The 12,391-nt window shown below is 40.2% G+C and overlaps 1 protein-coding gene across 2 annotated transcripts in view; it reads right to left on the bottom strand.

The window, feature by feature from the left end:
* MAP2K5 (mitogen-activated protein kinase kinase 5) overlaps window positions 1-12,391 on the bottom strand; it is a 264,174-nt gene that overhangs the window by 48,923 nt on the left and 202,860 nt on the right. For both annotated transcript variants that reach the window (XM_025390594.1, XM_025390595.1), the window contains 2 exons: window positions 10,469-10,495; window positions 10,125-10,157 (listed from right to left, as the gene is read on the bottom strand). In XM_025390594.1, the coding sequence (XP_025246379.1) occupies window positions 10,125-10,157; window positions 10,469-10,495 (60 nt within the window). The remainder of the gene's footprint in view (window positions 1-10,124; window positions 10,158-10,468; window positions 10,496-12,391) is intronic.

Below are 12,391 nucleotides of genomic sequence, written 5' to 3'. Positions count from 1 at the left end.
GGCTAACAAGGTGAAACCCCGTCTCTACTAAAAAAAATACAAAAAATTAGCCAGACATGGTGGCAGGTGCCTGTAGTCCCAGCTACTTGGGAGGCTGAGGCAGGAGAATGGCGTGAACCCCAGAGGCAGAGCTTGCAGTGAGCTGAGACTGCGCCACTGGACTCCCGCCTGGGTGGCGGAGTGAGACTCTGTCTCAAAAAAAAGAAAAAAAAAAAAAAAGGTTAAGGCATCATATATTCTCTGTCACTTTTTGGATTTATATTTCTGAGGTCTTGAAAAAACAGGTGTTGAGATTTATGCATAAATGTCATTTGATGAATATTTACAAGAGCCTACAGGATGTTAGATGCGGTACTAGAAAGACAGAAATAAAATGTCTAGGAACTTAGAGTCTAGTTGTTAAATTCATAATTGAATCTGGAGCAGGAACGAATATGGTTTTGAATGAGGTGCTCGATGATCTCTCAAGAACAGAATGCTAATCATCTCATCCCTTGAACATGCCTCTTTCCGTGTGCCCCATCTCAGGAGGGTACCACCATGCACCTGACTGCCCAAGTCCTGTGATTCATCCCTGAACCTACCTCCCTACCCTCCCTTATAACCAGTTACTTACCAAATGCAGTTAGTTCCATCTCCTAAATACCCTTCAAACACACTAAGGCTGTCCTGATTAAACCCCTCCAATTTCTGATTGGAACTACGGCTTCCAATGTCCTTTCCAATCCATCTTCCACAGCTCTGCCACAGTGATTTTTCTAAAACACAAATCTGGCTACGTTGATCTCTTGCTTAAAACTCTTTCAGTCTCCCCATCCTCCCTCCCCTACAAATATCTCTCAGCATGGGGTATAAAGATCCTTCAAAATGTGGCCCTTGGTTCATCTTGTAATACTTGCCCAAACACCCCAGCCATACTGAACCCCCTGCAGGGGCCTCAGATCTCTCCAAGGCTAACTCTTATTGGCTATCCTTCAGTCTCGTCTCTTCTACAGAGCTTCCCTGGTAGCTCCCGTCTCCTCCACTGAGTTGTCTCCTCTGTTTTCCCAGCGCATTGGCCACACTTTAATGATAGAATTTATATGGCTACAAACATCGTTAAATACCACATCGTAAATACCCATTTATGTGAGTGGTTGAAATGACAGTCACTGTCCTCTGAGAGCCCAGGCCATCGTCTCATACCACTTACACTACCTGCAGTTTAGTGATCTACATATACGACTGTTTACTTGTCTGCCTCCCTAATAGAGTAGCGGCTCTTGAATGGTGGCAAGAGCATCTTATTCACTCTCCATTCCCAGTACCTAGCTCTGGGATTAACACAGGTTTACAGAATGACTTTTGGGCTATCATCAGTGGTTTCCAAACTATAATCTATGGAACTCTTAGCTCTCTTATGCAGGTGTGTGGGAAAGGGGGTGGAGATCTAAATCCCCCATCCTCTGGCCAAATCAAAATAGCTTCATGTTCATCTATTTTATAGGTTGGGTTTTGAGCAACATAAAGGGGTCAAGCGCTTTTAGAAATGTGTGAAAATCAACTACTGTACCAATGGGAAGATACAATCTGATTTGCAAATGTCTTTTAGAAATACTATTTTTTATGCAAATAAAAACCACAATGAAATGTCAACTCATATTTTGTTAGGATGGCTATTATAAAAAAGTCAAAAGGTAACTAGGGATGGTGAGGATGTGGAGAAAAGGGAACCCTTATACACTGTTCATGGGAATGTAAATTGGTACAGCCATTATGGAAAAACGGCACGCAGGAGGTTCCTCAAAAAACTAAAAATAGAACTACACTATGATTCAGCAATCCAACTTCTGGGTATATATCTAAAGGAAATAAATCACTATCCTGAAGAGACGTCTGCACTGCCATGTTCACTGCAGCATTATTCACAACAATCAAGATATGAAGACAACCCAAGGATCAGTCAATAGATGAATAAAGAAAATGTGGTATGGATACACACACCAAAATGGAATCTTACTCAGCCTTAAAAAAGGAAATCCTGTCATTTGCAACAGCATATGAACCTGAAGGTTCAGACAGATGAACGTGCTAAGTCAGTCAGACACAGAAATACAACAACTGCATGATCTCACTTAATATGTGGAATCTAAAAGAGTTGAACTCACAGTAGCAAAGTAGAAGAGTGGTTACCAGGGGCTTGGAGGGTGGGGGAAATGAGGAGGTGTTTGTCAAAGGGTACAAATTTACTTTTATAAGATAAATATAGCATGGTGATTTTAGTTAATAATCCTGTATTATATATTTAAAATTTGCCAAAGGAGTAGATTGTTAAGTGTTATCACCACACACACACAGACACATACACAGTAACTGTATGTGGGGTTGGATATATTAGCTTGATTGTGGCAATCCTTTCACAATGTATATGTTTATCAAAACATCACATTGTACACCTTAAATACATACACTATTTGTTAATTGTACCTCAATAAAGCTGGGGAAAAATATAACTTTCACATTCCACAAGGCACAACTGTATTCAAAACTTACGTGTATCTTTACTTTGTCTCTTATTTCTTTCTTCTTGTTCTTGATCAAAGAAAGCAGCATAAGAAGAGGGTGAGAGAGAGAAAATGTTGCCATATAGGGGCAGTCTCCTTCAATCAGGAACAGGTGGTTTATCCTAGAGTTTATTTGGAATGCATATGATACTCAAAACACAGTGTCCCTTGTAGGAGCACTGTAATAATGCCAGGGTTCTGGGCCAACAGAGAGGTAGCACTGTGGCAAGCCACAGCTCTAGGAAGAGGCCTTTGTGCCTAGTGTGGGGGAGAGATGCTGGCTTTCTCCATTAGGTTTGAGAAGGACTAAAGTGGATTTGCTTAAGATGGAAACAGACTTTCTTGACAAAACCCCCTGAATTCAACAGCTCATCATTACAAAATCCCACTTATAAAAGTGTATGTCTTCTGCAAGTTCTTATGACTCTAACCATAAAACTTAATGAAGACATAAGAGAGCCTCCACTATTTACTTATCTGCCTGGCTGGCATATGCACATCATTATGGTGGTGCTAAAAAGAATCATTATTAATAGAGACAGTCATCTACCCTACCAAACACCTGGACTCACAAGAGGCCTCACATGGACTCTCCACTTGGACGTGGCTCCCCTGATGCTTTCTAGAAATGCTAGTGAAGATGACCAGTGGTGGAAGGAGGCACTGTTTGATGCCAGCCCAGCCTGGATGCTCAGTGAAGAGGATGGAAGTTAACCACATGGCTAGACACTTCTACCTATGTGAGTCAGGGTGACTAAGGGGCAGCTAACATTTCTGTTCTAGAAGAGGGTGACACTGAACAAAGTGGGATGAGAAAATGGAGGCCTGGGAAAGGGAGGAGAAAAATGAGGGAAGAGCTTCCTTTATAACAATATCACTAAAAAGCCTCTAAAGGCCGGGTGTGGTGGCTCACACCTGTAATCTTAGCACTTTGGGAGGCTGAGGCGGGTGATCACTTGAGGTCAGGAGTTTGAGACCAGCCTGGCCAACATGGTGAAACACCATCTCTACTAAAGACACACAAAAAAATTAGCTGGGCGTGGTGGTGTACACCTGTAATCCGAGTTACTTGGGAGGCTGAGATGGGAGGATTGCATGAACCCAGGAGGCGGAGGTTGCAGTGAGCCAAGATTGTGCCACTGCACACTTTAGCCTGGGCAAACAGAGCAAGACTCCATCTCAATCAATCAATCAATCAATCAATCAATCAATATTTAATAGCTAGCTTCTAAGATTCTCCCTCAGTCTCATTTCTCCTACTACCCATCTCAATAGAACTGTCTTAGAAAAAAATACAGATCTCAACATGTCAGACCTTCCAATCATCTCCCTTGGCTACAGGGCAACACCTACGCTTTTTGGTACAGCATTTGAGATGCTCCCTGTATTTTTTTCTAGCTTCACTTTGGGCCAACTATTCGTCTTCAAAACTGCCTCACACTTAGACACCTATGGTTGTGTCCCTCCCTCTGCTGGGACAATCTTCTCCCCACTTTCATTTTGTGAATATCAAGGTATTTCCAAAGCCCAGCTCAAATATCATCTCCTCTCTGATGCTTTGCTATCTTCCCACATCTTCCAACCTTGCACAGCACTGTTTACATGGCTTTATTATCGTTTTTAACATAATGAATCAAATCTATTTTATGAGTTTGTCTTCCACTAGATCATGAAGTCATCCAGCACAGGGATTTATCCCGGCACCTGGTAGAGATCACGACCCAGGCAGGAGCTCAATAAATGTCTCTTGAAGTAAATAAAAATACAAATTTTTCTAGCTGTGGTAGTCTTCTATGAAATGGAATGTGGTTTAAGAGTGTCTTTTCTTTTCTTCTGCTGAAGCCCATCCTATCCAGCCAAGCAACTAAACTCAGGCCATCACAGAGAAACTCTGCTTTCTATTTTTCTCTTTGACATTGAAAATTTAGAGACAATTCACAAAAAATAAAATTCACCCTTTTAAAGTAACAACCCAGTTCCAAAATATTTCTACCACCCTAAAAAGAAACCTTGTACCTATGATAGTCATTCTCAATTCCCTTCTCCCCTCCAGTCCCTGGCAATCACTAACTCATTGACTTCCTGTCTCTATGGACTTCCCTATTGTGGACATTTCATAGAATATGTGGCTTTTGGTGTCTGATTTCTTTCATTTAGCATGTTTTCAAGGTACATTCATATTGTAGCATTTATCAGTACTTCATTCCTATTTATGGTCCAATGTGAACTTCTGGATTCTTTTCTACATTTGGGCTATTATGAATAATGCTGCTATGAACGTTCATGTATAAGTTTTTATGCGGACATATGTTTTCCATTCTCTTAAATGAGTATTTACCTAGAGGTGGAACTGCTCAGTCATATAATTGTTCTATGTTTAGCTTTTTGATGAATGGTCAAGCTGTATTCCACAGCAACCATGGAACCATTTTACATTCCCACTAGCAATTTATGTGGGTTCCAATTTCCCCACATTCTTGTCACCACTTGTCATTTTCTGTTTTTCTTTTTTTCTTTTTTTTTTTTATTACAGCCATCCTAGTGGGCATGAAGTAGTGTCTCATTGTGGTTTTGATTTGCATTCCCTTAATTAATTGTTGAGCATATTTTCATGTGCTTATTGACCACTTGTTTATCTTCTTCAGAGAAACGTCTATTTAAATCCTCTCCCCATTTTTAAATTGGGCTATTTGTCTTTTTATTTATCATTGAGTTGTAAGAGCTCTTTATATATTCCGAATAGCAGGCCTTTATCAGATATACGATTTGCAAATATTTTTTCCCATTCTGTGGGTTGTCTTTTCACTGTCTTGATAGTGTCCTCTGACACACACAAGTTTTTAATTTTGATAAGGCCCTCCTTTTGTTTTTGTTTGCTTATGCTCTTGGTGTCATAGCTAAGAAACCATTGCTAACCTAAGGTCATGGAGATTCACATCTATGTTTCCTTTTGAGAGTGTCATAGTTTTTACTCTTACAGTTAAATCTTTGATCCGTTTTTTGAGTTAATTTTTGTGTATGATGCAAGGTAGGGGTCCAAATTTATTCTATTACATATGGATATCCAGTAGTCTCAGCACCATTTGTTGAAAAGACTATTCTTTTGCTACAGAATGGTCTTGGCATCCTCATCAGAAAACAATTGACCATGCATATATATTTCTGGACTTTGAATTCTATTCCATATGTCTATCCTATACCACTACCATACTATCTTGATCAGTGTAATTTTGTAGTAAGTTTTGAAATCAGAAAGTATAAATCTTGCAACGTTGTTTTCTTTTTTTTTTTTTTTTCAATGATTGTTTTGGCTATTCTGAGTCCCTTGCATTTCCATGGGAATTTTAGGATTAGTTTATCCATTTCTGCAAAAAAGTCTACTGGGATTTTAATACGATTACACTGAATCTGTAGATCAATTTTGAGAGTATTTCCGTTGTAACAATATTAAGCCCCCACTTCATGAACATGAGATTCCTCTCCTCTCCTTTTTCCTTTTTTTTTTCCTTTTTGTGTTTTTTGAGAGGGTGTCTTGCTCTGTCACCCAGGCTGGAATGCAGTTATCTTGGCTCACCACAACCTCCGCCTCCTGGGTTCAAGTGATTCTTCTGCCTCAGCCCCCTGAGTAGCGGGGATTACAGGTGCCTGCCACACTGCCCGGCTAATTTTTGTATTTTTAGTAGAGACGGGGTTTCGCCAGGTTGGCCAGGTTCGTCTTGAACTCCTGACCTCACATGATCTGCCTGCCTCAGCCTCCCAAAGTGTTGGGATTACAGGCGTGAGCCACTGTGCCCGGCTTGTCTTCGGTCTTTGCACTCCTGATAGTGACCTTAGCAAAACTAAAAAGTACCATATGAAATCAGGACTTTGGCAGGCCAAGGCAGGCAGATCATTTGAGGTCAGGAGTTCGAGACCAGCCTGGCCAACATGGTGAAACCCTGTCTCTACTAATAATACAAAAAATTGGCCAGGTGTGGTGGCGTGTGTCTGTAGTCCCAGCTACTCGGGAGGTTAGGACAGGAGAATCACTTGAACCCAGAAGGCGGAGGTTGCAGTGAGTGGAGGTTGTGCCACAGAACTCCAGCCAGGGCAACAAGAGCAAAACACCATCTCAAACACAAAACAAAACAAAACAAACAAACAAAAAAACCGAAGACAGATGGTTGGGGTTGTTGGGACAAAAGGTAGCCATCGACAAGAATGAGGAGTACCCATAGAGAACAGGGGCAATCACAAGAGGGCACAGGAAAAGTACTATGCAGTGCAGTATAGCCATGTAAGGCGCGTTAGCCTGGGGGCAAAGGGCTCTATACACTTCAAGAGGCCCGAGAATATCAATGTCAACGCCAAACACTCTGGCAAAATGGCTGGCAAAATTCAGTGAAAGAATAAGGTAAACCCCACACAATTTTACAGCCCTGGAGGGCATCAATACATCAAAGTTTACATTCAGTACCATGTTCAGAACAAGGGACTAAGTCACTGAGAAAAGGTTAAATGATATTCACCACACTCCGTCAACAGGCTGCCAAGAACAAATAGATTTTAGAAACATTTCTTTCTAAAAATGCAAATTTCTCATCGCTGTCAGAGCTTACAGTCATAAATTTCAGTTATCTAGACAATAGGGGCTGACTTATTCCCCAAAGATATCAGATGGCTAAGGCTTCAGGTACACATAGACACACATCACTTATAAAGAACCAAAGCACTTTACAACGCAGGTATTCAGGGACATAGGGAGGACCTGATTACATAAGGACCTTAAGGTAAAAAGTTCTATTGAGAAGCAACTCTGAGGCACCAGATGATGTCTTTAAGCTGTCACTTACACCTCAGCTAGCCAGCGCCAATTCAGAAAAACACCACCCACCAAAATTTACTTGGACCACCCAGATTTCTGATTGGAGTTCAATTCTCCTGTTACCTTGGCTACCCTCCCAATTCCTGATCTGTGGTCTGAGTTTCAAGGTCATGATTCTTACTCCTGTTTAGTTTTTGGTGTCTTCTGTTTGGACATCTGGTAGCTAACCCTGGCTTTGTTCCATGATTCCACCTCCTGACTCCCAGATTGGCTCTAACATTCATCTTTGGCCACTCCAGGACTGGCTCTTGCCCACCTTAGTGGTGTTTTACTACATCTTCACTCTTTGCCAGACCGTAACAGGAGGTCAAGCTGAATCCACACAATAATATGTCACACTGGGCTTTGTGACAGCTATTTTGTATGTGACGCCAAATATACCCATCTTGTCTGAATTAGGCTCCCTCAGGGGAAGTAATTTTTGATCTGACTTTTCTCCAACAGGAAATAGTACATACTAGCATCAGATACCCATTTCACAATGGGGTAAATCTACTCCCAAGCAGTAAAATGGCTCAAATCCCAACTGGGCATATTCATTCACAAATAAAAGGCCTAAAAGTCAGATGCAAATGAAGCTAGCTAGCTAACCGCCCTGTGGGAACTAAAGGGGAAGACTTAGCCCTGGCAAGCAGTTAGAGAAGTTTGAGAAGTGGTTCTCAAACTTTAATGTGCAGAGAGTTACCTGGGAAACTAGTAGATTCTAGGCACGACCCCTAGAAAGTCTAATTCAGTGATCTGGGGCCAGGAATTTGCATTATAACAAAAAATTCTGATGCAATCAGTCCTTGGGCCACCCTATGAGGAACACTGCATCACAGCAATGAGAACTCTGACAGACACACAGGACAAGCGCAGTAAGTACAGGATCCCACCAATTCTTCCTCTCCGAGATGCTATGATTCCTCTTGTCTAAGGCAGGTCATCTGGCCAATCCTTTCCTAATACTTTTATTGCAGAATATCAGCTCAGTTCCAAGATCAACCTGGTTTTAGTAAAGACAATGCTCATTTCCCAAGTTTCCACAAGGAAGATGGTTTTAGAGTACACAGGAATAGATGTCTAAGTTACATTTTTCTCTTGACTAAGAAAGAAATGCTATGAAGAAAAATATACCATTTAAGTTACACATGATTGTTCTTCATCAACCTTCACCCCTTAAATAGAACATCTCCCTATGGTAATTTCAAGAGTCTCATGATTTTGCCCAAATTAAACAAGATATTTTAAATTGAATAGCAATAACTGCTACTTTAAATAAGGAATGAAAATATCTATTTGATGCAGAAAACCTTCAAATGAGCTGTCCAGAAACACATATAGTATTGGCAAGGAATGTCTTTACCTGGATGTTCTGATAGGGGCCTGGCAGACCAACGGGAGAGCCCAGGAAATACAGGAGGCTGTGCACAAAACTGGGTAGGCAAGTTTCCCCAGGCACTTCCCCAAGCAAAACTGGAGGAGGACCTCAGGAAAACCAGTTAAATTGGGAGGATTCTGATGGGGATAGTATGCTTTTGGAATATAAGATGACAGAGGATATTGATGAGCTATTAGATCCAGGAGGTCTGTCTGATATTTGAGATAATGGAGCCTCCATTTGTTTCACGACGATGCCTTCATTTTTACATCAACATGGTTTATGGCTTGTAGGGGATATATGGACTGACTGATGCAACCATTAAGGATGTTAGAGCCCCACTCTTACTATTATTGTGATATGTGTGTATGTTTGTTTGTTTCCTAGGAGGATCTTTATTTTTTCTCCCAAATCTCATAACTGGTTATGCAGATGTTTAATTGAGAGGAATAATTATGAATTACGATTTTTTTCTTTCAAACTTTCCTATCTGAATCATTTATTGCCTTTCCTCTCTAATTACAAGTGTTTTAAATATTATAAAATTCAAGTTTAAAAAAATAAACATTGCTAGTAGGCAAACCCAAGCCCAAAAAAGCTCACTTTCTAAAGAAAATGTTAATGTTTCTTGAAAGCCTTGTGTATTATAAGATTGATGATTTACAGAAAAGGAATTTAAAGTCAGAATAAGAAGTAGACAAAGTTGGTTGAGAGAGAAAGGTAGGTAGATTAGCCTCATGAAGGCAAAGGAACAGTGGAACTCAATGGAGCAGGATGATCAGAAGTAAGCTCAATTAAAATGTGAGAATACAGGTTTCCAGCCACTAGAATACACAAGATGTTAGGGGTATATTCTGAGAAAAATGCCTAACTAGGAAATTAAAGCTGAACTGTTGACCTAGAGTTTTTGAGCCTTTTTATCGCTCTGATATGCTTTGGGTAAATAACTCAAGGAAGGCAAATTTCACCCAGCTTATGCTTGCTCTTCAACTCTGACCCTTGCCTACTGAATGACTTTAAATAACTGTTGCAGAAAAAAATGATACCATTTTAATTTCCAGCTCCATCCCCATCTGGCCAGGGAGAGGGTCAATTAATATTATTGTGTTTTGTCTTTAGGGCATCTGATACCCCTGAGGACCAGCCTGCGGGACAGTCTGGTTTTGCAGGGTTTCTTGGCCAGAATCAGAAGAGTGGGATTCAGGACAAGGCCAGTTCACGTAACACAGCTCAGAGCCATACAACACAACTTGCTCCAAGGATGTTGGGCATTGTGCTTCATTAGGAAACAAAATATAAGCTTTCCACACCATTAGGAATGACTTTAGGAGTGAAAGCACATAAGACGATGCCTCACCTCATCAACAATGCACTGCAGAAGCTGGAGAGGCTGCAATGGAAAAGAAGAGAGGAAAAAGTATTAGCCTCTATGCAATATCTTTACAGTGGAGTGGAAAGAAAAAATCATTAATGCAATAAAATATAGCAAGATTAATCAACAACAGCAAACTCTTATAAAAACATTGATGCTCAGGATGTTCTATTATTTCTAATGGTACCTAATCTAATACAGGCAGTTAAAGGTTTGCATTTTCTTCAAAATGCAATTTGCTAAGTTTAAAACAAGGCATTCAAGCATGCAAAGGAAGCAGCCATCAGGAAAAAGAAAAGTGAATTTTTTTCTGAACTCATAAAGCTTACCATTAAAGATCCCTGGTTTTTCTGAATCTGAAAAAAGGCAATATGTAATTAGCATGTCATAATCAAAATGACTCACTTGGACACATTATGATCACTGAGAGAAAATTATTGCATTGCTGGTGGCAATTTGTGGGCATGTGTTAACACAATTTACATAATGAAAATACACAAATGTTAATAGCTCGCTTCTCATTTATAGGCGAAAGTCAGCAGAATGTTAATTTCACACAACACTTTTTAGTACCCTCCAGGTTGTATTAGAATAGGGAGAAAAACCATAATCCATTTCAAAAGGCTGTTTACGATTCAGATATAAATAATGTTTTATATTGCTAGATTGTGAACACTGGGCTTAATGTTGCAATCATTGCTAATGTTATGAAGCTCACTCTTTTTAAATTAAAAACCGATTTATTTAAAATTGAAATTAAATCATAGTCAGAAATTAGAATTTTGGATTCCTGCCAGTGTCTGCTCACAATTCCCTATTTTGTGAAGAAAACTTTAATTATGTGGTTGAAGTATTTGCCCCTAACTTAGGAGTGAGGTAACGACTCCACCTTTTCCAAAGTTCCTTCTGCCTGTTTCCAGGGCAGCAATGCTCTCTGGGAAAATAAAATTCATGCAAGTTTTACACTGATTTTTAGGGAATAAAAGCAGAGTCCAGTAAGAGTGTGTTTCTGATCAACATTCTGAAGGCAGGTTGCTCACACATTTAACACTGATAAACTGAATTTCTTAGAAAGCTACTAAAACGTGACACAAAAATTAATAAAACATCCACTTAGTCATTAAAGTACTAAACACTTCAATGCCTCCCCATCCAGGAAAAAAAAAGGCTACAGTTATAAACTCAATGAAAATGAAACTCCAGGTACTACATTTTCTAACAGAGAACTTTTCAGGAACCAAATACTGATGGGTCAACTGTTTTCTGAGATAACTGAGCTCCAACCAGCTGGTAGAACACACGGAAACTAGTAATAATCCCTTATATGTTTTTATAGGTGTTTACAAAAATTCTTTCCCATATACTAACTCATTTGATCTGCACAACCACCCTGAGGTTGGCGGGGATGATCATCTTTATTCTATGGTGGGAAAGCTGGGCCTACCAGAGGACAGGGTCCAGGCCTGAGGCCTCAGGGCCAGGGTGTGGTGGTGCTGGGGCTCCTCCAGAGCTCCTTTCCTTCCAGCATCTGTATTACACCTGCCTATGGTCATAGAGTTATTTGAAAACAACTGGATTTATATACATTTATACTTGGTATGGTATTGTTGATAAATTATCCATTTTGACATGTTGGTTCCTCTCACCTAGACTGTGAGTTTCTCAAGAGCTGCAGCTACGTTTATGCATTTCTTTTGCATCCATGTGGCTGATCAGCACACCATTCCTCCTACTGCCTGAATGTTTTAAAGTGTTCTCCCATGTATTTGTCAAATGAACATGGTGCCCACTCATTGCTCTTACTGGCTTTTCATCAGTTCCTCCCCAATCACTACTTTGGGAAACCTCTGTCCCAGGTTGACTGGCTTAGTCTATGTTGATAGTCCCTGCTTAATGTTGTCCTGAATTACTGCTTATTCTGGTTCCTCCAGTCCATGAGTACTTCCAGCCAAGATTCTGCAGGTAAAGATTTATACTACAAGGGAAGGCGGAGCTGTAACCACCACCCTGAAGCAGTTAAGAATTTCAGTAACAAGCTACACCACCTTTAAAAAAGTACTGAAAAGCCTGGACAACCTCTCCTATGACATGAGATACCTATGGAGTTTGCTTTTATATATTTTTTTCAAGCATACACTGATGCTCCCCCTACCCCTACATTCCTAGTAAGATATATCTACTTCAACAGCAGAATTATTCGTAATGAACGAAGAATCAGAAATCCATTTCTGACATCAAAGAGAATGAGCTTC

This window comes from Theropithecus gelada, chromosome 7a (genome assembly GCF_003255815.1).
Source record: "Theropithecus gelada isolate Dixy chromosome 7a, Tgel_1.0, whole genome shotgun sequence".
Classification (NCBI taxonomy): domain Eukaryota; kingdom Metazoa; phylum Chordata; class Mammalia; order Primates; family Cercopithecidae; genus Theropithecus; species Theropithecus gelada.
The sequence above is the reverse complement of the archived record's forward strand: the minus strand, read 5'-3'. Positions and strand labels throughout refer to the sequence as shown.